Raw genomic sequence first — 27,611 nt, 5'->3', positions numbered from 1 at the left:
ATGGGAGTGAACTCCTTAGGGCTTCTCCCCAACTCTGGGTCTCAATGTCTAGGGAGCTCAGAAAGAAGGAAAACCTAGGCTTCCTCAAGAGCAATACCAAGTGCAAAACCCGGGAAGATCCCTGGGGACCCCAGCCTCCTTCAAGGGAGGCAGGATCACCCATCAGGGTCCCTCGTTGGCTGCTGTATCTCTGAGTGCGTGCCACAGGCCAGATCCCTCTGTTTTCCAGGCCAGCTCAACAAGGACGTGACCTACGCGCACTTCTACTCCTTCCTCAACTGTCTCCAGGTGAGCTCACACTGACTGCTTCCAAGGTCATGTTCCCACGACTCGCACCATTCTTCTGTATTCAAAGTGTCTTCCTGCTCTCAGGTCAGCCCCTGCCACGGCTGGATGTCTTCCAACAAGACGCTGCGGACTCTCACTTCAGAGGTAGGGCTGTTGTGGGTCCTTTGATCCCATCTTTGAGCATTCTCTCCCTGTGTTTGCTGCAGGACTTTCACTGGGGATGGGGTTTTGGCAGGGCAATGTCCTCCAAGGTGGTGAATTAAAAAAAAACAAATTCAAACTCTTGGATGCTTGAGGAGCCAAGAGAATGTGGGGTGCCCTGTCTCCCCACTCTGCCTCCCTGAGCCTGTCATCTTGCCAGTTTCTCTTTGTGTGCCTCTCTTGGATGCACATCACGCATGTACGCACACACAGAGATGTCTGTGAAAGCTTGTCCTAGACATATTTGTAGAATCAGAGAAGTGAGCAAGGTTAGGTAGACACAGAGCTGGAAGTCTCCCAAGGCAAGGGAGGACCAGATGCCCCAGAGCCTTCCTTTCTTCTCTGAAAAAGGTTCCCACATTTCTTTCACAGATGGTAAATAATCTCTTTGTAAGGAATTTATTTAAGAGTTTTTACAAGGGAAATATGTTTCAATTTTTTAAAACTTTGGAATGTAAAACAATACAAAAAACATTAACAAAAATCACTCAAAATCTCACCACCCAAAATTAATATGTATGTCTTTCCAGTATTACTTTCATATTCTGGGGACTTTGCCTGCATAGTATCAGAACACATGTATTGTTTTATACCTTCTAATGTTCATAATTATTCCTCTACATCGTTATTTTGTAATCATTTTAGAACACAGAGTGCATGAATATATCATGGTTTATATCATCCCTTGGTGTTGGACATATGAGTTGTTTCTAATTTTCCACTATGATATATAGCATTGTGATGAACCTTTTTATATATAAAAATGTATGTCTTTGTGTGGCATGTCTATTTTCTTAAGATAAATTCCTAGAAAATTATTAGGTCAAAGAGTACACCAGATCTGATCCATATCACCAAACCGTTCTCTAGAAAGGTTAAACAAATTGACATTCTCAATCACATATCCCATGGCAATACTCTTTATTATCACGATTGTTCATCTTTTCCTTGACAATACCATGGGGAGAAAATGGTATCTTATTACTTTAATTTGCACTGATTTGGTTCCTAATGAATTTTAACAGTTGGCCATTTGTGCATGAACAGAATTTAATATGCAGAGCTGCTCTCTGCTGATGACTTGCAGTGGGGGTGGGAGTGGGAACTATTGATTTCTTTATTCTGCCTGAATTATCTCCCTAAAGCCCAAGTCTAGGTTTCATGAAATTCTCCCTGTTTCCTTTGTATTCAGAGAGCAGAACAACTCTCCAAAACGCTGAAAAAAATTGCAACCAGCCAGAAATTTACGAACTTCGACCTTTTCTACTTAGATTTCGACTTCCAAGAAAGTAAGTTTTGCTTGGTTTAGGTATTGACACAAGACAAAAGCAGCAGCCACCATTTAGAGCCTGCCTGGGCAAGGTGTTTGTTTACAAGCAAACAGGCAGTAGCAGGGACACGGTCACTGTTGCCCATCCTGACACATTAATAGCTCTGAGTATTGGAAGAAATAAAGTATGATACTCTTTCTGGAAAGGTGGACGCTTAGCATCGCTTCCTTATTTCACCATTATTTTAGAATCCCTGCAGCAATAGATCCAGTGACCAGTCAGAAACGGCTCTGGGCTGGGAGCCAACAGGTCAGTGAAATCATCTTACTTATTCTTGACAGTTTAGTAATGCCCTGCTTATGAATGGGCTAAGGATGTGACAGGCCTGAGGGATAAGCCCATGTCTCTTCTCATGGGCACTGGATTCCCTAAGGACTCAAAGCAAGGCAGATTCCCAGCCCCCTCACATGATGAAACAAATCAGAGTCTCCAAGGGAGGGACTTCAGATGCCTATGGTAAAATGGACAAACCATATCCCAGCTTTCGGGAAAAAACATTGCTGCTGCTTTTCTAGCACTCTCTCCAAACACTGGGGTCACTGATAAGCGGTCACAAGAAAGCAAGCATGATTACTGGATTTATCCTTTACATCTTGACTCTGAAAAATTATTATCTATTGACTTTAATCCTTCCAGTCCCATTTTCATTTCTAAGTAATTGTTATACAAGACAAAAGCCTCTGTTGTTTGACTGCCAGCTGAGATGATGCTAACAAAAAGCTTTGCAGTATGTGCAAAGGATGGACGATTTCTCATAAGGAGTTTATCATCTCTATCTCCCCACCCCAGCTCCCCCAGCCCAAGCATCTGGGATGAAGCAGATGGCCATCATGAATTATCAAATGTTGCATTAGCTGACACGTTTTGCATTGTAGACTCTAGTACTTCAATTCTGAACATCTTTTCAACAAGACTGATCTCTCTTAACTAGATTTCCTGCCTAGGTGATACATATTTCCCTCATGGGGAGAGACATTTTGATAAATAACCCCTCATTAAAATGCAGAGTTAAAGCCTCATTAATGAATTCCTGGTGAAAACAAATGTACCACTAAGTAATCTTTGATCATCACCAACCCTGAATGTAGATAAAGTTTTTAAAAATATAATAATGCCTAGCTTTCACTAGAGACTTTCTCATTTCCACAGTAATCTCTAGCTCTGTCATTTGTTATCTTTGGGACTGTTGGAAATTCCCTGAACATTTTCAAACTCTCCTTTCCAGACCTGGAAACAGAGACACTGTATCTACATAACAAGTCTTTGTGATGATTGCGTGAAATAACGTATAATCCTCCTAAATGCCATGCCTGGAACATAACCAGCACCTAGGAAAGAGCACCATTCTCTCATACCCTGGCCACTTAATACACAGTTCAGAATGAACAGGATCCATACAGCAAATGCAGAGCCCTAGGCCCCACTCCTAATTAGGACCTGCCTAATCAGAGTCTGTCTGCATCTGGACATAATCCACAGATGATCCATACACACATTAAAACTTAATCAGTGGGGATCCGATAATGCTCCAAGATTAAGAACTTAGTCACTTAATCATCATATTTTTACTAAGCCCTCCTATGTGCTGTACAGGTGCTGGGAATATAGTTAACAAAACAGAACAGTCCTTCTCTTCATGAAAGATAGAGAAAAGAGCTTCCTCCCAGACCCCATCCTTACCAGCATTCCACATGCTTGGAAGCAGAGGTTCCTCAGCACATTCTTATCCTCAGAGCAGCAATAAATGCAATTTAAAAGTTTCAGTTAAACTGAACATGCCACATCAACATGGTGATTGACCATCTTACTGAGAAACCTCCTAGGTATCTCTCCTTGTTTGTCAGTTCTCATCAGTAGTTCAAGGAATTTCCTGAAATTTTTGAATTTCCTGATATTGAAGGGCCAGTTTTGGTACAGGGATTTCTTTGCCTTCTCCATATGAGGTTAGTCTCCACTAGAGAAGACGCAGTGGGAGGGAGAGGGGAGACAGAGGAAATGGTACCCTGGGATCTGCCTCTGAAAACATCTGATATAGCATCCCACATTTAATAGCTATGTGCTCTTCTGAAAGAGCTGGAATCTCTATCTACTTTTCAGGACATCTGTGGTGACGTCTTCACCGACGCCCAGTGTTAGACTAGCATTTTTCCAGGGCAGGCAGAAGGTGCATCCACTCCCAGATCCATCTCCATGCATAGCCTCCAACACATACACTTGGTCACGTCCAACTCTTTGTGACCCCGTGGACTGTAGCCCACCAGGCTCCTCTGTCCATGGAGTTTTCCAGGCAAGAATACTGGAATAGGTTTCCATGCCCTCCTCCAGGGGAATCTTCCCAATCTAGGGATCAAACTCACATCTCTTGTGTCTCCTGCCTTGGCAGGTAGTTTCTTTACCACTGCACCTCCTGGGAAACTCTATGGAGTCATTTATTAAATCTGCAGTCTCAGTAGTCACGTGAAAATCTCTGCTCTCATTTCTATACTGCATTTGAGCATCACAAATATTACCTTCATATGTAATTCACAATTTTACACCCTGAGACAGAGCAAATGACTGTTGAGGGTCCCTGTCCCTCAAGGGTAGACATGAGACCTGTCTGTTCTCCACTCTGACAGCCTCAGTCCAGCTCCAAAAGATGATTGCTCACCTTAAAGACTTTTTCTGTCTCTCGCTGACTCATCCTCCAACTGGTTATGAGCTAAACAGAGGCAGTAATTTTTTTCTCCTTTCAGGAAATGCCAGCCTGAGCAGGTGATGTCCTTTTTCTTCATCTCTACCACACCTCCCAAATGGGGGAAGGAAAATGCCACTTGACTGACAAGGCCATTTTTTCACTGACACTTTAAATATTCCACCAGCTGCCCTCAGCTTCTAAGACAACTCAATTAGAATAAACCTGGTTCCCCCACGTGTGTTTGTAAAATGACCAATAGCCATGAAATCTGACCAGAACTCAGATTTTTCTTTAAGTATCTGCTAATATTGCTGTTCATCAAGGAGCTAGCAAATGTTCTATGAGTCTTCTCCTGTGATTTCTATTGCATCTCTGAAAAACTGGTTATTAGCAAAGTTTTGACTTTACCAATAAAGAAAATACAGTAGGTACCATATCCCAAGAGATCGTTCATGCTGATTCAAGAGCTTTAAATCAGCTGTTCCAAAGAAAAAATTGGAATTCGTATACCTATTTTTAATTATGGTCCCAGGTAGGAAGCAAACTGACCAATTTACCATGATACCCTGCTTGGACATCCCACGCCAAAATCAGTCAGGAAGAAATAGAGACTACTGTTTACAATTGTATTTATTCTAAAGAGCAAAATTTCACCCTGAGATAAACAAACTAAAAAGGATCATTCTATCTAACTCTGTCTGGTCATAACACAGGTGAAACCTTAAACTCTTGCCTGTGAGTTACTGACTCTTCCTGTAAGTGTTGTAATTCTGATGTCTACAGATATTTAGTGACTGGTAACCCTCAAAGATAGAATCATCATGTGAGAAAATGATCCTACATTATGAGATCAAGCCTCCAAGGGAGTAGAAGAAATGACCATTCCTTTTCATTTAAAAAACAGTCATTAATTCTGATGACTGAATTTGTTCCATGAAGTATAATATCCATCACCACCTCTCCCTTCCTCTAAGGGAAATAGTTTTTCATTTAGTAGTTAGTAATGCACATAAAATTCAAATCAAAATGGAAACAGTCTAGACTAACTTTAAGCTTGGTTAAGGCTAGCGTTTAATCACACTAGAGAAATATAGTTATAAGAAGTCTGGTATTTATAATATGGGGCTCTCAGTAAACATTTCTCTCCAGGAACACCATCTTGGCTTAAACTTATAGGCTCAAATTTGTTTCACTTATGGGCTCAAATTTGCTTTCCACTGTGGATTTTCCAGCTTTCTAGATTACTGTAATTCCTTTCCAAATGTTCTCTTAGCCAGTAAAGGCACAAGTTTAGATTGAATTTGTTGATGAACCTTCTCTGCAAACAAGGAGAGCCAGAAAATACTGTAAGGAACTTCATGCCCCTGCTGGATCAGAGGATGTGTGGGTGGTCCAGGTCAGACCCATGCCTTGCTGTCCATCTTATTAATACAATCCTCATGTCTTATTCATCCAACTCTATAGCTTCTCATCAGGCTTTCTGAGGTCTTCATTGGGCTTGCTTTCCATTGTCTAACATGGACTGGGAATTACTTAACACTGGATAGAGATTCTTTCTCTCTTTCTTTTCTTTTTCACACTTGTTCAGCATAAGGGAAACCAAACTGAAAATAAAGGGAGACGCAAGAGAAAGGGTGGAAAAGCTCATTGAGAACTTGGGTGAGGTGAGAGAGCACAAGTAGCATAGAAGCGAGGTCACCTCTCCTGGGATAGATAATCTGGGAGGCTGATGTCTTAACCTGGGCTGGACCTTTCTGCATCATTATTGATTTTTGTTTTAGAAACTCTTGGGACTGCAAGACAGGGATAAGGCTGATCATACAGAAGAGCAAAAAGTATGGAGTGGGCTCAGTAATGGGTGACACTGACTTTGAAGAAACCTTTCCAAATGCCTGGTGCTCCATTAAGGGTAATTGGTTGGATAGTCAGATTGACAGTGACTCAGAGAATCAGTGTAAAATTCTAAAGTAGAAAAACAGGACCCCCCAAAAAAGTGAGTAGGAAAGTGGCCCATCATCTCCTGGTCAATCAAAGGGGAGAAGGAACAGCCTGAGCCAAACACTGGGAGCTCACAGCAGGTAAGACAGATGAGCAGAGCTGGGCGGGAGCAGCACTATGCACCCAGGAGGCCAGCACAGCCCACAGGTGCTTCAGCTTCAGGGCCAGAGGTTAAGGTGCAGCAGCCGGAGTTTAACATGAAACAGAAAATCTGATTCCAAGGTCATGCCTGAAAAACAGAACAGCCAGGCAGACTGAAGCTGGAGCCAGGCAAGCTTGCCCAAGGCTCTGTCTTTCACAGGGTCCCTGTGGCCAACTGCAAGAAACTGTTGAGGTCTGCAAGCTGGTTCAGCAGAATAAGTCTTCATAACGGTTAGTGTGGTTTCAGCATCATTGCAACTCTAAGCCTCCTACCAGAAGATCAGATATATGCTACTCCTTCAGAGAGATACATCATTTACCAGCATGAAGCAGTCTCCCTCAGGACCACATGTGGAGGACACAGTGGACAATGTCATTGATTTGAGTGTCACAACAAATGCAAAGGCCATTTTCCAATAGCTGTTTCTTCTAGAACCCTCCAATAAAACCCAGTAAAACACAAAGTATAAGAGAGTGGCTCAGTGGTGGCCATTCAGGCAGGGAAAAAGCCAACAGGAACTGGTAATCCAGCGTAAGACTCCAAACCACCAGCAGGGATTGTCTCCTGTGCTGTGAGAAGGGCAGCAGTATTTGCAGCCCCTCTGGGGATGAGATGGCTGGATGGCATCACTGACTCGATGGACGGGAGTCTGAGTGAACTCCAGGAGTTGGTGATGGACAGGGAGGCCTGGCGTGCTGCGATTCATGGGGTCGCAAAGAGTCGGACACGACTGAGCGACTGATCTGATCTGATCTGATCTGGGGACAGGGATTGGACTGCAAGTATAAATGGCCTGGCGTGATATTAGAACTAATTACAAAAGCAGCATAGTATTGATTCAGCTCCAGGGAAGTCCAGCTTCTTTTGTCCAGTCAGAGCCCCTAATAGAATTTTCATTCTTCCCTTGGGGCAAAGGGAGATAAAAAGTGGGGGGTGGGGCAAGAGGGCACAGATCCCTGCCCTTGAGTTTTTGCGGAGTGAGGAGGGAAGATGGAGTAGGAAATGGCAACCCACTCCAGTATTCTTGCCTGGACAATCCCCATGGACAGAGGAGCCTGATGGGCTACAGTCCACAGGGTTGCAAAGAGCCAGACACAACCAGTGATTGAACACATACGCACGAGGAGGGAGGAACCGGGGGAATCACAGCTGTGCCCACTCCCTTCTCAGGACACCAGGGAAGTGAGGACATGGTGGGCTACTCTAGTAACGGTAGGTCTCACAATTTTCTCTCTGGAGGTTTTCTGGGGATTTGAAATTTCCTTGAGAAATCCTTATTGACAATATGATATTACAATGTAGAGTTCATTGTGCTATTGCCTTGGGGCAACTGACATTCCTGGGTTTCACCCCTGTTGAAGAACAGTTTTATTGCTGCTCATCATTTTAAGGCTCATAGTGTTTTCTCTGTAGCTATGCTCTACATGTGATGTTGAGATCATTTTATGTAATTATATTTCTGAGAACTATGTGAGTTTTAATGATGATGGCTTGATATATGCAGGCAGTGTCTGGAAATGGCAACCCATGAAAGGAAAGGTTAGTTTAATAGTTTTCTCTTGTTTCTGAAATTCTGTTCTGGTCACTGAGAAACAAGATGGACTTAAATCAATGTTGAATATTTTACAGCTCACCCTTCCCTCCCACCCCCCTTACTCTACAAACCACATTCATCCAACACTATCACATGTTTTTCTTCTTGAGTTAAAGGGGGAAACTGATACAATGGAAATATCACTTCTGTTTAGAAAACCTCCATCCTGAAACAATGACTCAGAGGCAGATGTGGTTGGGTAAACATCAGCCCAGGAGGAGCATCCTTCACAGCCCTTATTCTGGGTGTTGACCACTGCTCAGAAAAGCATGTCTCTAATTCTGTGTGTGTCTGCCTTGCAGTCACGGAGGAGTGGCAAAGGAGAGGTGGGCAGCCCTGGCAGCTCATCGAACCTGTGGATGGATTTCACCCTAATGAGGTAAGAGCAGTCACATGATGGTTGCTAAAAGTTGTTATTTTTTCATTATATGCATCCATATGTTCATTTTTATCCTGTTTTATTCCAGAAAGAGTTTGAAGTGATATACATATATGTGTAAGATAGAAGATAAACATAAATTAAATTAATTTAATATTCATTTTAAAGAATAAAGTAAAAATCAGAGTAAAAGGAAAATGAGATAGAAATGATACCTGGATTCCTGACTTAATGTTTACAATTCATGATTTGTCCCAGAAATTCCTAAGGTACTCCCTGCAAGGACCCACAGAATCAACTCCAGGCTTTCCAAGAGGCTGATGCAAAGAGAGGCATAAACCATGGCCTTCAAAAGATAAAAAAAAAAATAAATTAAGTACTCAGAAAAAAAATCAGAAGGATTCCTGGAAATTAGAGAAATTTCTGTGAGAAATTTCTTCTACAGATCATTCTAGAAAATGAGAATTGTATGAGAGGAGAACAATGTCCTTGGCAATATCCTGCTGTAAAAGCTGTTTCCCATCTAGGATTCCAAGGGACAATTCTGGAAAGTAGTTCTGCTCTGGTCTCTTCACAGAGCAAGGGGAGCTGGAAGGTTGGATGCTGTCCCCTCCTGTCTTCATTCTGTCCATTATCCTGGCTGTAGCCAGGGAAGTTCCTCTTTTATCTGTTCTATATACTGGACTTCCTTATAATATCTCTTTATATAGAAAATAGGAAAAGAACCGGGGGCGGGGCTATCTCGGCCACTTGTTACATTTTGGTCAGTCAGGCCACAGGGAGGCCTGATCATCGCTGCAGAAGCTTGAAGAGAACCACGTTCTCCTTCCCTCGAGTTCTAGGTCCCATGAGTACCCATGGGCAGGGTTAAGAGTTATCTCAAAAGAAAAGGAAGACTGCTTTTCCACCATCAGATGATGGACAGTGGAGTCCCATAGATGCTGGGTAAATTTTAAAGTGAATATTAAACGCCCATGTGTTAAATAGCAACAACCCAAAAAATCTAAGTAATGCACTTCAGAATATCTAAGTTTCCTGTGTATCGCTTGGATATGTTGATCCAGAGAATTATTGACTAGAAGCTGCTTAAATATTAGAGTTTGCCCCCTCCCCTCAATGATGTCTGATTTTAGAATAGTTCACGTGGAGACCTGCTTTCTGGCAGTAATGAGGTAGTAGTTCTTATCGTTCTTTGTACATCACAGAATTTTACCCTCTGACTCTACCGAGAACAGGGACGAGAGGAGATGGTCGGATGGGGAGTAATGAGGAACAAACTAAAAAGAAGAGGGTCAAAGACAGCTTTGTTGTATCCCTTGGGACATATCTGTCTGATCTATCAAAAGAGTATTATGTCCCTGCCTCTTAAAATAGCATTAGGGTTCAAGTTCTGTCAGATTGGGGCTCTTTCTTGCACTCAGACGGTTTCACCAATAACTGATTGTTGTGAACAGAGTCAAAAGCTGAAAATCAGTGTGTGCTATAATCTTCAGTTGTTCCTGAGAAATTTGTTCACATGCTGGGAGTGGGTGATAGAGTGGGCCACAGTGGGCGGAGCTATGACTAAAGTGGATGACAATGGAGAGATATGCCTAAAGCCTGCCTACTTAGCCTGTATGTTGAGCTGAATAGTCTAGATGGCGAATTGGCACCCAAGAATGTGTACTGAGTGCCTATCCGGTATCAAATACAGTGAGAAGTCAAGGATGAACAAAAAACTACCCCTGCCGGTTAAGGAGATTATAGGATAGAGTGGGAGAATGAGAAGTAAACAGATAATTAAATGTAAAGTAGTCAATGCCTCTAATTTACAAGCACAGATGCTAAGGGAGCATTATGGGAGATGGGATGGAGCAAAGGGGTATGAGAAAAACTTTTGGATGAGGGAACTCAGAATTAAGACTATGGACTTGTCAAGTGACAGGAAGAGGGAAGGGGCTGCAGAAAGTGTTTTGAGCCAAAGAAAGTGCAAAGGCAAGGACCTGAATACAAAAGAAAGCACAGCACATTGGAGGAAGTAAAAGTGCTTCAGTGTGGCTGAGACACAGAACACAAGAGTGGAGCGGAGAGAGAAGGATGAAGAGAGAGATTTAGGGACAGATCACATAGGGTCTGTATGGGATTTGACATTTCAGCTATGGAAGTGGAGACATTGAAGGTTTTTTCAGCAAGAAGGAAAAATACCCAGACTTAGGGCTTCCCTCGTGGCTCAAACAGTAAAGAATCTGCCTGCAATGTGGAAGACCTGGGTTCAGTCCCTGGGTCGGGAAGATCCCCTGGACAAGGGCATGACAGTCCGCTCCAGTATTCTTGCCTGGAGAATCCCATGGACAGAAGAGCCTGGCAGGCTACAGTCCATGGGGTCACGCAAAGAATCAGACATGACTAAGCGACTAACACTTTCACTTCTTTCACTTTGTGCTCTAAAAAGATACCTGAGGTGGTGGCGTGGAGAATGGTTTGGTCCAGAGGGAGGGAGACCTGTTTGGAGGACACTTTTGTGTGGGAGAGTGTGGTAGCCTGAACAGAGGTAGTGAGAGTGGGAGAGAGAAAGCCTCTATTGGAGTGATTCAGACCGTTAAATCAACAAAACATGGTTGTTTATTGGATGTGAAGGTGAAAGAGAAAGAGATGCTAAGCATGACGCTTCTTTTGTGAGTTGGGAAATTGGATAGATGAGCAGCAGGACATTGCCTGCTGAGATCAAGAACAGCTTTAGGGGGATAGGGTGGTTTGAGGAGGTGTTAGTAAAAGTTGCATTTAAAGATCCTACAGGATGTCTCTGCAACAAGCTCAGGAAGGGATCCGAGCTGTAGATACAGATGTGAGCAGCATCAGGACAGGGTTGTGACTTGAAGCCTTCAAGGCAGCCTCCGAATGTCCCTATATACTCTCCTCCCAATGGCGTGCCCTATAGCAGAAGGCGTGTGAATGGATTCTTCTACACCATGGGGAAGCTAGAGGAGTCCACCCCTTTTCCATCTTGAAAGAGCTAGTTGGTCAAGGCTGAGTCACATGACCTCATGTTGATGGCACAGACATAATGCCAACCAAAAGAGTAGACACGAACCTTTGTCCAGTCCCCCTCGCCATTTCCTGTACCTCTGAGCAAGACAGTTGCTACTGGCCCCTCACCACCAAGAGCGGAGCAGGCTTTATTTTATTGGCCTATTTCTTTCTAAAACCATGGTGGAGAAGCAGAGGGGGACAGTGTATAATCACTATTGATTCAACTGTTCCAGTATTCTCAGAGAGACAAGTGTAATTAAACATAAACATGGATTTTTGTTTAAAAGTTCAAATTTATGATAGATATTAATTTTTGAGCCAGATTGTATTCACCATCTAAGTGAAAGTAAGCACATATAGAAAAATCCTGATATACTAACAATCACTTTATTTTTTATCTCATTCCCAAAACGTAGAACAAAATTTTAAGAAATACCATCTTCATTTTAAGGGGGTAATGGGACTAGAAGAGTATAATGCCAGACCTGCTGATTGAATGGATTTCATGAGTAGGGAAGGAGATGACTCACAAAATTAGACACCTGGATGAAGAGAGGTGAAAATACCAAGTCAAAGAACTCAGAAAAAGGAAAAGATTCAGTTCAGTTCACTTCAGTCGCTTGTCATGTCCAACTCTTTGTGATCACATGGACCACAGCAGCCAGGCCTCCCTGTCCATCACCAACTCCTAGAGTCCACCCAAACTCATGTCAATCGAGTCAGTGATGCCATCCAACCATCTCATCCTCTGTTGTCCCCTTCTCCTCCTGCCCTCAATCTTTTCTAGCATCAGGGTCTCTTCAAATGAGTCAGCTCTTCTCATCAGGTGGCCAAAGTACTGAAGTTTCAGCTTCAACATCAGTCCTTCCAATGAACACCCAGGACTGATCTCCTCTAGGATGGACTGGTTGGATCTCTTCGCAGTCCAAGGACTCTCAAGAGTCTTCTCCAGCACCACAGTTCAAAAGCATCAATTCTTCGGTGGTCAGCTTTCTTTATAATCCAACTCTCACATCCATACATGACTACTGGAAAAACCATAGCCTTGACTAGATGGACCTTTGTTGGAAAAGTAATGTCTCTGCTTTTTAATATGCTATCTAGTTTGGTCATAACTTTCCTTCCAAGGAGTATGTATCTTTTAATTTCATGGCTTCAGTCACCATCTGCAGTGATTTTGGAGCCCCCAAAATAAAGTCATCCACTGTTTCCACTGTTTCCCCATCTATTTGCCATGAAGTGATGGGACCAGATGCCATGATCTTAGTTTTCTGAACTTTTTCACTCTCCTCTTTCACTTTCATCAAGAGGCTCTTTAGCTCCTCTTCACTTTCTGCCATGAGAGTGGTGTCATCTACATATCTGAGGTTATTGATATTTCTCCTGGCAATCTTGATTCCAGCTTGTGCTTCTTCCAGCCCAGTGTTTCTCATGATGTACTCTGCATATAAGTTAAATAAACAGGGTGACAATATACAGCCTTGACATACTCCTTTCCTGATTTGGAACCAGTCTGTTGTTCCATGTCCAGTTCTAACTGTTGCTTCCTGACCTGCATACAGGTTTCTCAAGAGGCAGGTCAGATGTTCTGGTATTCCCATCTCTTTCAGAATTTTCCACAGTTTATTGTAATCCACACAGTCAAAGGCTTTGGCATAGTCAATAAAGCAGAAATAGATGTTTTTCTGGAACTCTCTTGCTTTTTCAATGACCCAGCGGATGTTGACAATTTGATCTCTGGTTCATCTGCCTTTTCTAAAGCCAGCTTGAACATCTGGAAGTTCACAGTTCACATATTGCTGAAGCCTGGCTTGGAGAATTTTGAGCATTACTTTAGTAGCATGTGAGATGAGAGCAATTGTGCGGTAGTTTGAGCATTCTTTGGCATTGCCTTTCTTTGGGATTGGAATGAAAACTTACCTTTTCCAGTTCTGTGGCCACTGCTGAGTTTTCCAAATTTCCTGGCATATTGAGTGCAGCACTTTCACAGCATCCTCTTCCAGGATTTGAAATAGCTCAACCGGAATTCCATCACCTCCACTAGCTTTGTTCATAGTGATGCTTTCTAAGGCCCATTTGACTTCACATTCCAGGATGTCTGGCTCTAGGTGAGTGTGAGTGATCAACCATCATGATTATCTAGTCATGAAGATCTTTTTTGTACAGTTCTTCTGTGTATTCTTGCCACCTCTTCTTAATATCTTCTGCTTCTGTTAGGTCCATACCATTTCTTTACTTTATTGAGCACATCTTTGCATGAAATGTTCCCTTGGTATCTCTAATTTTCTTGAAGAGATCTCTAGTCTTTCCCATTCTATTGTTTTCCTCTATTTCTTTGCACTGATCACGGAGAAAGGCTTTTTTATCTTTCTTTGCTATTCTTTGGAACTCTGCATTCAGATGCTTATACCTTTCCTTCTCTCCTTTGCTTTTCACTTCTCTTCTTTTCACAGCTATTTGTAAGGCCTCCTCAGACAGCTATTTTGCTTTTTTGCATTTGTTTTTCTTGGGGATGGTCTTGATCCCTGTCTCCTGTACAATGTCACGAACCTCCGTCCATAGTTCATCAGGCACTCTGTCTGTCAGATCTAGTCCCTTAAATCTATTTCTCACTTCCACTGTATAATTATAAGGAATTTGATTTAAGTCATACCTGAATGGTCTAGTGGTTTTCCCCATTTTCTTCAATTTAAATCTGAAATTGGCAATAAGGAGTTCATGATCTGAGCCACAGTCAGCTCCCAGTCTTGTCTTTGCTGAGTGTATAGAGCTTTTCCATCTTTGGCTGCAAAGAATATAATTAATCTGATTTCAGTGTTGGCCATCTGGTGATGTCCATGAGTAGAGTCTTCTCTTGTGTTGTTGAAAGAGGGTGTTTGCTATGACCAGTGCATTCTCTTGGCAAAACTCTATTAGTCTTTGCCCTGCTTCTTTCTGTACTCCAAGGCCAAATTCACCTGTTACTTCAGATGTTTCTTGACTTCCTACTTTTGCATACCAATCCCCTATAATGAAAAGGACATCTTTTTTGGGTATTAGTTCTAAAGGTCATGTAGATCTTCATAGAATCGTTCAACTTCAGGCTCTTCAGCATTACTGGTCACGGCATAGAGTTGGATTACCATGATATTGAATGGTTTGCCTTGGAAATGAACAGAGACCATTCTGTCGTTTTTGAGATTGCATCCAAGTACTGCATTTCGGACTCTTTTGTTGACTATGGTGGCTACTGCATTTCTTCTAAGGGATTCCTGCCCACAATAGTAGATATAATGGTCACCTGAGTTAAATTCACCCATTCCAGTCCATTTTAGTTTGCTGATTCCTAGAATGTTGATGTTCACTCTTGCAATCTCCTATTTGACCACTTCCAATTTGCCTTGATTCATGGACCTGACATTCCAGGTTCCTATGCAATATTGCTCTTTACAGCATTGGACCTTGCTTCTATCACCAGTCATATCCACAACTGGGTGTTGTTTTTGCTTTGGCTCCATCCCTTCATTCTTTCTAAAGTTATATCTCCACTGATCTCCAGTAGCATATTAGGCACCTACCCACCTGGTGAGTTCATCTTTCAGTGTACTATTTTTTTGCCTTTTCATACTGTTCATGGGGTTCTCAATGGAAGAATACTGAAGTAGTTTGCCATTCCCTTCTCCAGTGGACCACATTTTGTCAGGAGAAGATTGGAACATTCTAAATTTGGGGTACCTGCACTATATCCAGTCACTAGATCAAGTTTATGAGTTCTGATCTCAGGAGAGGGGTCTGGCCTGGAGACACAGATTTGGGAATCACCTGCTTCTAGGTGAGAGTTAGAGACACTGGCAGGGATGAGGTTGGCCCAAGGGATCAAATTATGAAGAGAAATAAACATCAAACAGGATTAAGATTGAGAAGGTATTTTAGTTGTCTACTGTTGCATACCAAATGATTTTAAAACCATGCACATTACTTATCTGACAGTTTCTGTGGCCAGCAACATGGGTTAACTGGGTATCCTGCTCCACTGTCTCTCCCAGGTTGCCATCAAGGTGTCTTCCAGGGCTGGGTATCATTTGAAAGCTTAACTTGGATCTGCCTCCAAGTTCACATGCAGAATTTAGTTCCTTGAGGCTTGTGGAACTAAAATGTTGCTAGCAACAGTTCCTAGCTGGCTGTTGCTCAGAGGCCACCTGAGTGACCTGTTTCATCAGTGAGGACAAAACGGCAACAGAGAGTATCTGCCAGCAAAACAGAAGTCACAATGGTACACAACCTAATCTCAGAGTAACGTTCCATCACCTTTGCCATATCCCGGAAGTTAAAAGCAAATGTCAAGTTCCACCACACTCAAAGGAGAGGGATTACACAGGTGTGACTGTCATGAATCCGGAACTATTGGCCCTCCCAGCAGGACCCACTGGAAAGAAGATCTGGGAGATCACTAGATGCCTCCGGAGACAGCTGATGTAGCAGAGAGTTGGGAATAGCTGTCAAACTACTGACAAAATGCAAAGAAAGTTTGTCCTAGAAAAGAAACATCATGGTAAAGACCCAAGACCCAGATTGGTGACCTGTGGAAGGTGCAGCAATTCTATATGTTCAACGTCTACCTTTTAAAATCTTCGCAAAGTTAAATATCTGAAAAGGCACTCAAAACATCTCTGAGTCTAAAATCAGACAATAGTAAACAGGAAATGTTGAAAGAATCACAAACATATTAAGTCCAGTTTTCTTGGCTATGCTGAGACTCTCTAGTTAAACATTCCTGACACCTTCTGCCTTTAGAAACTCCATCCAACAAAGTCTCTGCAAAACAGCCTCATCTCTTATCATGCAAGGAGCAACTCAAACCAACCTTTTCAAACTCTCCCTGCAGGCAGTGAATCTTCCATGATATCAACTCCCTCTTCTTTCTTGAGCCCTGACTCGTTTACACTGCTGGAAGCAAACATCTATATATATAATCAGTAGGGTGGCTTTAAATAAGTTTAATAGCCTCTAGATCTTTATTTGTCTCAACACGTAAGTCCCTGGGATCCCAGGTCCATGGCAGACTTGTGGAGTCCCTCAAAGAAGGCATCTCTGCTGGCAGTGGGGAAAGAGAAGAGAAAGAGCCTTCTGGGCCAGGAAACCCTCAAATAGTGGTCATTTAGGCTGGTCACCCAGGTATGAAGGACCGTGTTTGTTCAGTTTGCTTTATACACCAGCTGGCAGCAGTGGTTTGAGTGGTGGTACACTGAATCAGCACAGATAGGCTGGAGCTGGAAACTTACATTTTTCCTTAAATGTTTTAAAACACATCTTATACCACTATCACATTGTAAGCTTACAAATTTAAAATTAATTGGGAACAAAAGCAACCAGGTCCAACAGATTGTGTTTCTGAGCAGATTAAGAGGCCAGAGAAATAAAACCATGCCTTCCCTGTGGTGAGGGCTTCCCTGCAGGCGTTTAAAATCAATCTTACCAAGATAGACTGGATGTGTTCTTCCTGCAGAAAAAATAAATTCAGAGATTTTTCACTTTGGTCTGGTAGAACCCAGTGTTAAATTTAGCAATTTAAAAGGTTGGTCATAAATTGTTGGTGAAGTCTATATAATCTTTCTCTGAATTGCAAGAATTTATTCTTTAAAAATATTACAAAAAGGAAACAACAAAATTCTGTAAAGCAATTATCTTTCAATTAAAAAATAAGTTAATTAAATATATATATACATATACATAACAAAAAGGTAGTTACTGTTTAGGGTTGGTTTTTACGGTTGTCTTACTAAAGAGTTCCATTTTTGTAACAAAGTATATTGCCTTTCTTTGGGATTGGAATGAAAACTGACCTTTTCCAGTCCTGTGGCCACTGCTGAGTTTTCCAAATTTGCTGGCATATTGAGTGCAGCACTTTCACAGCATCATCTTTCAGGATTTGGAATAGCTCAACTGGAATTCCATCACCTCCACTAGCTTTGTTCGTCGTGATGCTTTCTAAGGCCCACTTGACTTCACATTCCAGGATGTCTGGCTCTAGGTCAGTGATCACACCATCGTGATTATCTGGGTCGTGAAGATCTTTTTTGTACAGTTCTGTATATTCTTGCCACCTCTTCTTAATATCTTCTGCTCTGTTAGATCCATACCATTTCTGTCCTTCATCGAGCCAATCTTTGCATGAAATGTTCCCTTGGTATCTCTAATTTTCTTGAAGAGATCTCTAGTCTTTCCCATTCTGTTGTTTTCCTATATTTCTTTGCATTGATCGCTGAGGAAGGCTTTCTTATATCTTCTTGCTATTCTTTGGAATTCTGCATTCAGATGCTTGTATCTTTCCTTTTCTCCTTTGCTTTTCACTTCTCTTCTTTTCACAGTTATTTGTAAGGCCTCCCCAGACAGCCATTTTGCTTTTTTGCATTTCTTTTCCATGGAGATGGTTTTGATGCCTGTCTCCTGTACAATGTCACGAACCTCATTCCATAGTTCATCAGGCACTCTATCTATCAGACCTAGTCCCTTAAATCTATTTCTCACTTCCACTGTATAATCATAAGAGATTTGATTTAGGTCATACCTGAATGGTCTAGTGGTTTTCCCTACTTTCTTCAATTTAAGTCTGAATTTGGCAATAAGGAGTTCATGATCTGAGCCACAGTCAGCTCCTGGTATTGTTTTTGTTGACTGTATAGAGCTTCTCCATCTTTGGCTGCAAAGAATATAATCAATCTGATTTTGGTGTTGACCATCTGGTGATGTCATGGAAAAAGCAAGAGAGTTCCAGGAAAACATCTATTTCTGCTTTAGTGACTATGCCAAAGCCTTTGACTGTGTGGATCACAATAAACTGTGGAAAATTCTGAAAGAGATGGGAATACCAGACCACCTGACCTGCCTCTTGAGAAATCTGTATGCAGATCAGGAAGCAACAGTTAGAACTGGACATGGAACAACAGACTGGTTCCAAACAGGAAAAGGAGCATGTCAAGGCTGTGTATTGTCACCCTGCTTATTTAACTTATATGCAAAGTACATCATGAGAAATGCTGGACTGGAAGAAACACAAGCTGGAATCAAGATTGCCAGGAGAAATATCAATAACCTCAGATATGCAGATGACACCACCCTTATGGCAGAAAGTGAAGAGGAACTCAAAAGCCTCTTGATGAAAGTGAAAGTGGAGAGTGAAAAAGTTGGCTTAAAGCTCAACATTCAGAAAACGAAGATCATGGCATCCGGTCCCATCACTTTATGGCAAATAGATGGGGAAACAGTGGAAACAGTGTCAGACTTTATTTTTCTGGGCTCCAAAATTGCTGCAGATGCTGACTGCAGCCATGAAATTAAAAGACGCTTACTCCTTGGAAGGAAAGTTATGACCAACCTAGATAGCATATTCAAAAGCAGAGACATTACTTTGCCAACAAAGGTCCGTCTAGTCAAGGCTATGGTTTTTCCTGTGGTCATGTATGGATGTGAGAGTTGGACTGTGAAGAGGGCTGAGCACCGAAGAATTGATGCTTTTGAACTGTGGTGTTGGAGAAGACTCTTGAGAGTCCCTTGGACTGCAAGGAGATCCAACCAGTCCATTCTGAAGGAGATCAGCCCTGGGATTTCTTTGGAAGGAATGATGCTAAAGCTGAAACTCCAGTACTTTGGCCACCTCATGCAAAGAGTTGACTCATTGGAAAAGACTCTGATGCTGGGAGGGATTAGGGGCAGGAGGAGAAGGGGACGACAGAGGATGAGATGGCTGGATGGCATCACTGACTCGATGGACGTGAGTCTGAGTGAACTCCGGGAGTTGGTGATGGACAGGGAGGCCTGGCGTGCTGCGATTCATGGGGTCGCAAAGAGTTGGACACGACTGAGTGACTGAACTGAACTGAAAAAAGTATATACAAATATCTTCTGAAGTGGGAGTGTGGAGGAATCTCAGATGATGTCCAGCTATGAGCACTGCTGGGCTTCTATCATGTCTGCATATGTGAGCAGATCATGAGCATGTGGGCTGAATCTGGCATGGTGTATTTGCCTGGAGGACCAGTACTGCCTGGGAAGAACTCATCATAAGTACAAATATGGTTAGGCAAAGAAATGTGGCTCAATTTTAACTTGTCATCAGAAGGGAGAGCAATTCTAAAATCACATGATGACTGTCATCAAGGACTGAATCAAGAAATAGCACCAAGTCCCCACCCTCCAACTCCCCTCTCCATGGACTCATGCCCAAATCCTAGAGAGAGCAAAGGCTGCAAGTAAAAACTGAAAAAGCTGCTCACTAAAATACATAAAACAATGGGAGGTTAAGTTACCCTGCTTGGTCACCCCTTCTGTGAGAGTTTCAAAGAGGAAACTTTGCAGTGGGAAACTTTGCAAACTTTTCAAAGAGGAAACAGCCATCACATGGTTTTGCTACCAGGAAGGCTTCTGCAGCAGGCAGATGAGTGGGTGACAGTGCCCCACCTAAGCACTGGGGCTGCAGGGCGGCCTGCAGACCGGCACCAGTGCCCATCTGATATGGACTTACCCAGAGTAAGGGCTGCACTGCTAGAACTGAGTGGCACCTGGACAAGAGCAGCACCACTCTTGTGGCAACCGTCTGGACTCTGCAGCTGGGGCCCTGCGAGAGCACAGGCAGCTGAGTCACTGCCGAGGAAGAGACAAGGAAGAGCCTGACCCTGTTCACCACAATATTCCACTTACCCAGGACCCTGTGTCCCCTAGCTTTCCACTGGACCAGTTTCATTCCGTGCACGTGTCTAGCAGGGGTAGTGAATGAGGCAGCCTGTGAACCCACCCTGGGCTGCAGATGTTGTACGCACCGGCAGCAGGAAATTGTCTCTACCCGTCCTGAGGACAGATGTTAGGGAAATGTGTGGCAAGAATCTCTATCGGTGAAATAAATTAGCTTACATTTATCTGATGGAGTATAGTGCCATGAATAAAAACGATAGAGATCTATTTTCAGTGACATGGAAATAGGTTTGTAATATAGAACGAATTAATAAAAGCAGATTAAAGATTGGTGGGATGATTACTCAACTGAATGCATTTGTCAATACTCATGGAACTGTTTACCAAAAAGAGTTAATTTTACTGTGTGTAAATTATTCCTCAAAAAGAGCAGATTATAAAATATTTACAGAGGGATCCAGTGTATGTATGTGTGTGTGGCTCAGAAAGGCTCAATGCTAACAGTGACTCTATTCAACTAAGACGTGTTGTATCCTGTTTTTCTTTTTGTTTAACTGTCTTTTAAATTTTTTCTCAACTGAATAGGTATTGCCTTAATATTTTAAATTGTGAATAGGGAAGCACAAAAGATATTTGTGCTTAAGGACCAGCTCATCCAGGGTAATAAGGATAGCTGAGCCTTGTGCTGAGCAGTGTATCATGGGAGTTACCAGAGAAGGTTGGTTTTAAGAAGCTCATAGTAAGTGCTCAGTACACGTTTCTCAGACCAATGATTAAGTATAGTGGGTCATTTTATCACAAATTTCTAGTTAGTAATAATGATGCCATTCTCATTTTAGATCCAAAATATCAGCAGTGCACACTCATGAATATTTTAATCTCCATTAGAGTGACAGCCAACTAATTGCTTTCAAACCAAACAGCTACCCATACTCAAATCTGAGTTCTTTCCTTTTAACTTTCCTCTGCTTATCCTCATCCCCATCTCCTCCCTTATTAATTCAGACTGGGAAATAAATGACCACAGATACCTTGGTACCACATAATTATTAGGAAGACTGCTTAGGTACATCAAGGTAAAATGCAAAAACCAAAAAATAAGAACTCATAATTTTCCACAGACCTAGAAAGAGGCTACTATGTTGAGAAGTGGCAGGAAAAACAGTCTGAAACCAGTCCTCTTTTGAAAAAACACTGACTGATTTAGTGTGTGAGAGATGATCAGATCGTCCAGTAAACCTGCTGGCCTGACAGCCTCTTTAGGTCTGAGTGGTTCATGTTGTATGTGATAGTGGCAGTTGGGGTGTGTATGTGTTAGACACCACACAGAAATAATCCAGGTTACATTGGTGGATGGATGGAATTTGGGATCCACCTCAGAAGGCTCAGAATGTATTAAAATACCAAGGATGTTTAATATCTCGACTCAACCAGTTCTAGTTTTTTTCTAAGTGCTAAAATCTTATGCACAATTTAGACCCAGATAAGTCATCAGATCATTCACTCATTTTGCAAACGAAGAGAATTTCAGCCCAGAGAGTAGAAGAGGGCTTTGCACATCCACAGGGAGCTGGCAGCACTGCTTATTGGCAAGATGAACAGGATATGCCCTTTGAAGACAATGTCCATGTGCTTCTGAATAAGTCAGGGACATCACTGAGCATCCGCGCTGAACAATATGTTCCCCTCTGAAACCTTCAGCAATCACATTCCTCTATTCATTCAGCTTTAACCACCCCCCACCCAACCCCAGGGAAATGTAGCCATCTGGGGCCTGAAGGCTTGTCCAAGCCCCATTTGCTAAATGAAGGCATTATCTGCAGAGAAAGACTCCTCATCAAAGACATGTTAATGACAGGCCAGAGGACTGAACACCAAGAATGGATCCTGGTGACATTGTGAATAAAGGGACATACAACAATGGAACTAGGGAGTGGGCACTGGGCTGGGAGAGCCAGGGACAGACCTGTGAGTTAAGCCTGTACGTTCCTCACCCTGGCACTCCAGCCACACTCTTCATGCCCACAGCCCTGCCAGGGCACCCATTCAGCCTCATGTCCCAGGCATCCCTGGGTCCCCACCCATGGGCCATTCTCTTCTGTACCTCTGAGCTTTGGTGTGTGCTGCATCCTCTATCATGTATATTACTTCCCTCTTGATCCATCTGGTGAATTCCTCCTTGAAAATTCAGCTCAGCTATCACACTCTGCAGAGAGGACCTATCCTTTCCTCCCACCCAGCAGAGTTGCCAGCACCCCTCACAGCCCTCCCTATGGCTTTGGTAGCATCATTCTGCATGTCTCAGTCCCTCACTAGACTGGGAGTTCCTTGAAGAAAGAATTCATCCTGTTTATCTCCAAAACCCAAGCCTCAGGCCTGTAGTAAGTGTTAGCTGTCCATAGGTAAGTGAATAAATGGCTTTCTGAGAAAGTATATTTGCTGTCTATTACCAAATACAAATTTCCACAAAGGTAGCAGCTTAAAACAATACATACTTGGTTCAGTTTCTGTGGGTCAGAAGTACTGGCACAGTTTCACTGGGATCCTTGCTTAGGATTTCACAGACTAACATCTACATTCTCACTTGGAGACTCAACTGGGGAAGATTTGATTCCATACCCACTTGGGTTGTTGGCAGACTTTATTTCCTTGTGGCTGTAGGACTGAAGGCCCAACTTCTTACTAGATGTGAGCTAGAGGCCACCCTCTGTTACCTGCCATGTGGCTTCCCAACATGGCTTCTAACTTCATCATCCCAGGAAGGAGGGTCTCGAGAGCAAGTCTGCCAGCAAAGCAGAGTCATAGATAACACAACAGTCACTGAAAGGACATCCTTTATTGTGCTCTGTTGCTTAGAACCAGGTGATAGGTTCCACCCACATCAAAGGTAGGAATCCTTGGGAGCCAGCCTAAGGTCTGTCCACCACTCAAAGAATAGAGTAAATCTTGCCGATAAGTTCTTTACTTTGGTATAATCCCCCTTTTCCTTTTCCTTTGGGTTCTTGCTTGCAGGTGGTTTTACAGCTGTTGGCAGATCACTTCTGGAAGAAGATGCAGCACCAGTGGCCCCACGTCCTGGGAAAGGAGAATCCATTCAATCCGCAGATTGAGCAGGTGTTTGGAGACCAAGGCGGGCACTGAGGCCCCAAGGACATGTGCTTCTGGGGAGGCAGCAACTTGGCTAAACTCATTCAACAAATGGTTATAGGGGCTGCCTGTCACAAACTCACAGGACCCTCTATAGCATCATCTTGGTTTTCTCTCATTTAAGAGTTCATCTAAATAATGGTGTGACTCTGTGCTTCCAGGATCAGTGCCCCTGTAACCCTCAAGTGACCCCGAATGAAGTGCTTTGGGTGCCATTCTGAGTCACAGCGTATCTGTCTGCACCCTTGAATGGCTAGTTATTCCAAAAAATAAATAAGAACTCTGCTTGAGTGACGTTCAGCAACTTCCCCAGGGTCTTGGTGTGTCAGGAAGTGACCCTCCTTCTGTGGCTGACTCCTTAAAGATGGCTCTTCCCAGGAAGGCCACTGGCTGGCTGCCAAGGCCTCTCACACCAGAACATGCAACTACAACACAGAATTAGGTACAACTTAAATACTTACTTAAATGTATGAGAGAAGAAATGAGAGAATAAATCACAACAAATTACAAATTTTTACAAGTTAACAAATATAAGCGCCACAAAGTCTAGGGAAAAAATGACAACTTTAAAAGATTTTCTTACATTCTTTGGCTACATAATCTGATTACTTCTTCCTATAATAATGATTTTATAATATGATTGTTTATAGGTAGAACAGAAATTTTTTTTTCTTATTATTGATAGTTTAGAAGAGTTTCTTTCAGCTACACAACTCATCACTGGTAAAGCTGTGTAAATTTCTAGGATGGTTTTCCAACTGGGAAGACCTCGATCAGATTTCTTTTGTGGAGGAGTCATTAAAGACACACACCCTATCTGTAGTGCTGGTAAAGCTTTGTGTTCATATAAGCACACATATAAGAATTCTGATTCTATTGCACATCCTTCTCACCCATGTGGCACTTCCTGGTGCTAATGGAGATGGGGCTCAGAGTCTGTGTGCCGCCAGCACTCCACCTCAGAGCAGGCCTGCCCTTCTACATTCTGCCCTCAGGAGCTTGCTTGGCACAGCCCAGAGTGTGGGCCAGTTCTGGCCAGGGTTCTCGGGGGCCGGGGAATAAAGGCTCCAGCCTCTCCGTTTAGTGCTCAGTTTGGGAATATACTCTGTGTGCTTCTCAGGGGGTCTCGACAGAATCAGCCTCCTTTGCTCACAGGAGCTGTCGCCCTACATGACTCTTCTTCCTTCCTTGTGTCACTCTCCTCACTTCTCCTTTCCCACTTTTGGGGATCACTCCCCAAATAAACTACCTGCACCCAAATTTTTGTCTTAATAAAGATGAAATTATAATGACAGTATGTGTATAATTGTGTATGCTTTATTACTTTACTATTTTTAATTTATTTATTTATTCCTGATAGGGAGACACTTCTATTTTGTCCAGGCACCAGCATGAACCACATCTTGCAGTCATCGTATCCATGACTGGAAGACCTTACCCCAGACTAGCTCCCAGATTTGTGCATTTCACATCTCATTTCTCCTCCATGATCCACATACTTCCCGTGCCAGGAGCTGTAGTTCGCTTTCTCCTGTGATCTGACCACCAGCCCTGCACTTTGTCTCCATGCTGGTGGACAGTAGGAGCGTACCTGGAAGTCCTTCCTGCCCCAGGATGGCTGGCAGTAACCTGCACAGAAATAACAGCTAACCACACACACAGTGCAACCTAAATGGATCTCCATTTCAACTTCCCCAAAATTCCCATGGCTTTTCCAGAGCCACCAGATAAAAGGGAAACTGTGACAGAGAGGAAGCAATTGTGTTTAAAATATCTTACTTTTGCCAATTTTACAAAGCATTGGACCCTGTGAACTCATTGTTGGGGCCCCTTCCAGGGCTTTGGAAGAAACTCTAAAACTTAATCTTTCTTAGATTTATGGTAAATCCATCTCTGCTCAGAAGATTAATCTGCCAGGTTTGTGTTTGGAGGGCCAACACACTTAAAATATTGTCAACCCATTCATTTCTGTCACCTGAGTAGGATCCTTGGCTCAGAATGACCAGCACATGTCCTCAGGAGGTAGATCAGCAGGGGACCAACAAGTCCTCAGGAGGCTGCTTGTCTGAAGCAGGAAATACAAACTTGGAGAATAAAGATGTGAGGTGTTGGGCTGTGGTGGTGGTTTAGTTGCTAAGTCGTGTCCGACTCTTGTGACCCCATGGACTGGAGCCCATCAGGCTCCTCTGTCCATGAGATTTTCCAGGCAAGAATACTGGAATGGGTTGCCATTTCCTTCTCCAGGGGATCTTCAGGACCCAGGAATTGAAATCAGGTCTCCTGCATTGCAGGCAGATTCTTTACCCACTGAGCTACAAGGGAACTTGGAGAATAGATTAAAGATGTGAGGTGTTGGGCTGTGGACACCTGGTATACCTGTCTCCTCCTGGTTCTGATGTTTCAACATTTCATCTTACTTCTAAGCACTAAAATACCAACACTCGTGTTGTTTTGTTATTGTTTTTTTAAATCTGAAATCTAAATCATTCAGTCTCAAAATATACCCAGAGAACACTGCACTAAAATTTTGTATTCATTTAGAAAGAATTCTATTCAATCCCCTCTGTTTAAAATGCTTCCAAGTTACTTCATTGCTATTCTAATTTTTATTTCCCAGAGTACCAGTGAAGTTGATCATCTTGTATTGCTTTTGCTGTTGTTGGGGGCATGGAGAATTCATTTTAGGCCTTGATCTTTTTCCAGAAGGCCCTGAAGGAATAGAGTTATTTTATTGGGGTAAACTAGAAGAGGGTATACGGAGACTTATAGGGTCCCGGGAGGGGGTTCCCAGGGATGACTGTCCTGAGTCTGATCACCTCCTGTCTCCCACCCCAGATGTCATCTTTGTCCTTGCTCCTTTTTCCTGTTTAAATTCTCTTAGAGACTGAACTCCCACCTTAGGGATTATTTAACCAGTTCCATCTTTCTCATTCTCCATGTGAACCAGTTCAGATGGGAGAACGGAGGCCCCTGGGTTCTGAGCCTTGGCCTCCTTCCTGGGCACAGCACCAAGAAGCCAAAGGATGGGGGAAGATGGTACTCCTTTCTCACAAATACTGCACAAAATAAATACTAGGTATCACTACTGTCTCCACAAGAACTGGACTCCCAAGTCAGGTCCACTCCCCTGGACTGGGAGTCCAGACTGAGGCATGTCCACTTAGGGCACGCTCTATATGCTCTAATCCAGACATGTTCTTTCTTTGAGATCCAACTGTGGCTTTCTCTCTGGCTTGGAGATATCCTGTCCTTGTAAGGTGTTGTGTGTACGTCTGATGACTTCTGAGTGTCCAGAATTTATTGTGGAGCCATGGGGGACAGCTTCTATCCCGTATTTCTGTACTGGTGTCCCCTTGAGCTACTATTGTCAGCCTCTGGTTTTTCAGAATCGTAGTATGTGGGTGCTGCCCTCTGAGAGGCACCCCTTTATTGGTGTGGCTGGCACCCCTCTCCATGCCCTTCCCCCATCCGGGAGTGACCTCCTAGAGACAAGGACTTGAACCTGAACAGAAGCTCCACTAGATGAGAACCTGGCCAGTCAGGTTCACTCTGTATGCAGAGCCCTACAACAATACCTGTCCATGAAGAGGTGCTCGATAAGTACTACTGAGTGCAAGAATGAATGAGATATTAGAGTTGCTGTCCAGGATACATTTCCTTATATCTTGCTATTTAGGCAAAAAAAAAGGAGCATTTTTCTGCCACATTTGAGTTAGTCCCATTGAATCACACTCCTTTTGGTGAGAAAGGTAAAAAAGAAAAGCAATCAACACAGGCAATGCTTTCCTTTCTGGGCCCCCTTGGTGGGGAGGCATGATCTTCATCTAAACTCCCCAACACTATATTGTAATTTGTTTCTCTTTTGTTCAGATCAAAGACTTCTCTCATCCTTTGCTACTGAAATTTGGTTCCTCATTTTCCACATGAATAATTATCAAGAACTTCTATCCCCACTTCCTGGGCGTTTTTCATTTGGTAGAGCCTTTTGGGTTCAGGCTCTCGTAGAAAAATAAAATCAGACCCCAAGCAAGAGCAAATCAATTAAAAAAATCTTATCTGAGATTTGTTACACAACAATGCAGGAAACATAAGAGATGTGGGTTCAATCCCTGGGTAGGGAAGATCCCTGGAGGAGGGCATGGCAACCCACTCCAGTATTCTTGCCTGGAGAACCCCAT

The 27,611-nt window shown here is 42.9% G+C and overlaps 1 protein-coding gene across 1 annotated transcript in view; it reads left to right on the top strand.

Moving 5' to 3' along the window:
* The window catches only part of AOAH (acyloxyacyl hydrolase), a 185,864-nt gene extending 161,137 nt beyond the window's left edge, over positions 1 to 24,727 (top strand). The window contains exons 17-21 of the mRNA XM_005889098.2: positions 230 to 288; positions 373 to 432; positions 1,682 to 1,778; positions 8,534 to 8,610; positions 23,299 to 24,727. Coding sequence (XP_005889160.1) covers positions 230 to 288; positions 373 to 432; positions 1,682 to 1,778; positions 8,534 to 8,610; positions 23,299 to 23,427 — 422 coding nt within the window. The 3' untranslated portion in view covers positions 23,428 to 24,727. The remainder of the gene's footprint in view (positions 1 to 229; positions 289 to 372; positions 433 to 1,681; positions 1,779 to 8,533; positions 8,611 to 23,298) is intronic.
* The last annotated feature ends 2,884 nt before the right edge of the window (positions 24,728 to 27,611 follow it).

The sequence above is a fragment of the Bos mutus genome, chromosome 4 (genome assembly GCF_027580195.1).
Source record: "Bos mutus isolate GX-2022 chromosome 4, NWIPB_WYAK_1.1, whole genome shotgun sequence".
In the NCBI taxonomy this organism is placed as follows: Eukaryota; Metazoa; Chordata; class Mammalia; order Artiodactyla; family Bovidae; genus Bos; species Bos mutus.
This window is presented reverse-complemented; position numbering and strand designations above follow the sequence as displayed.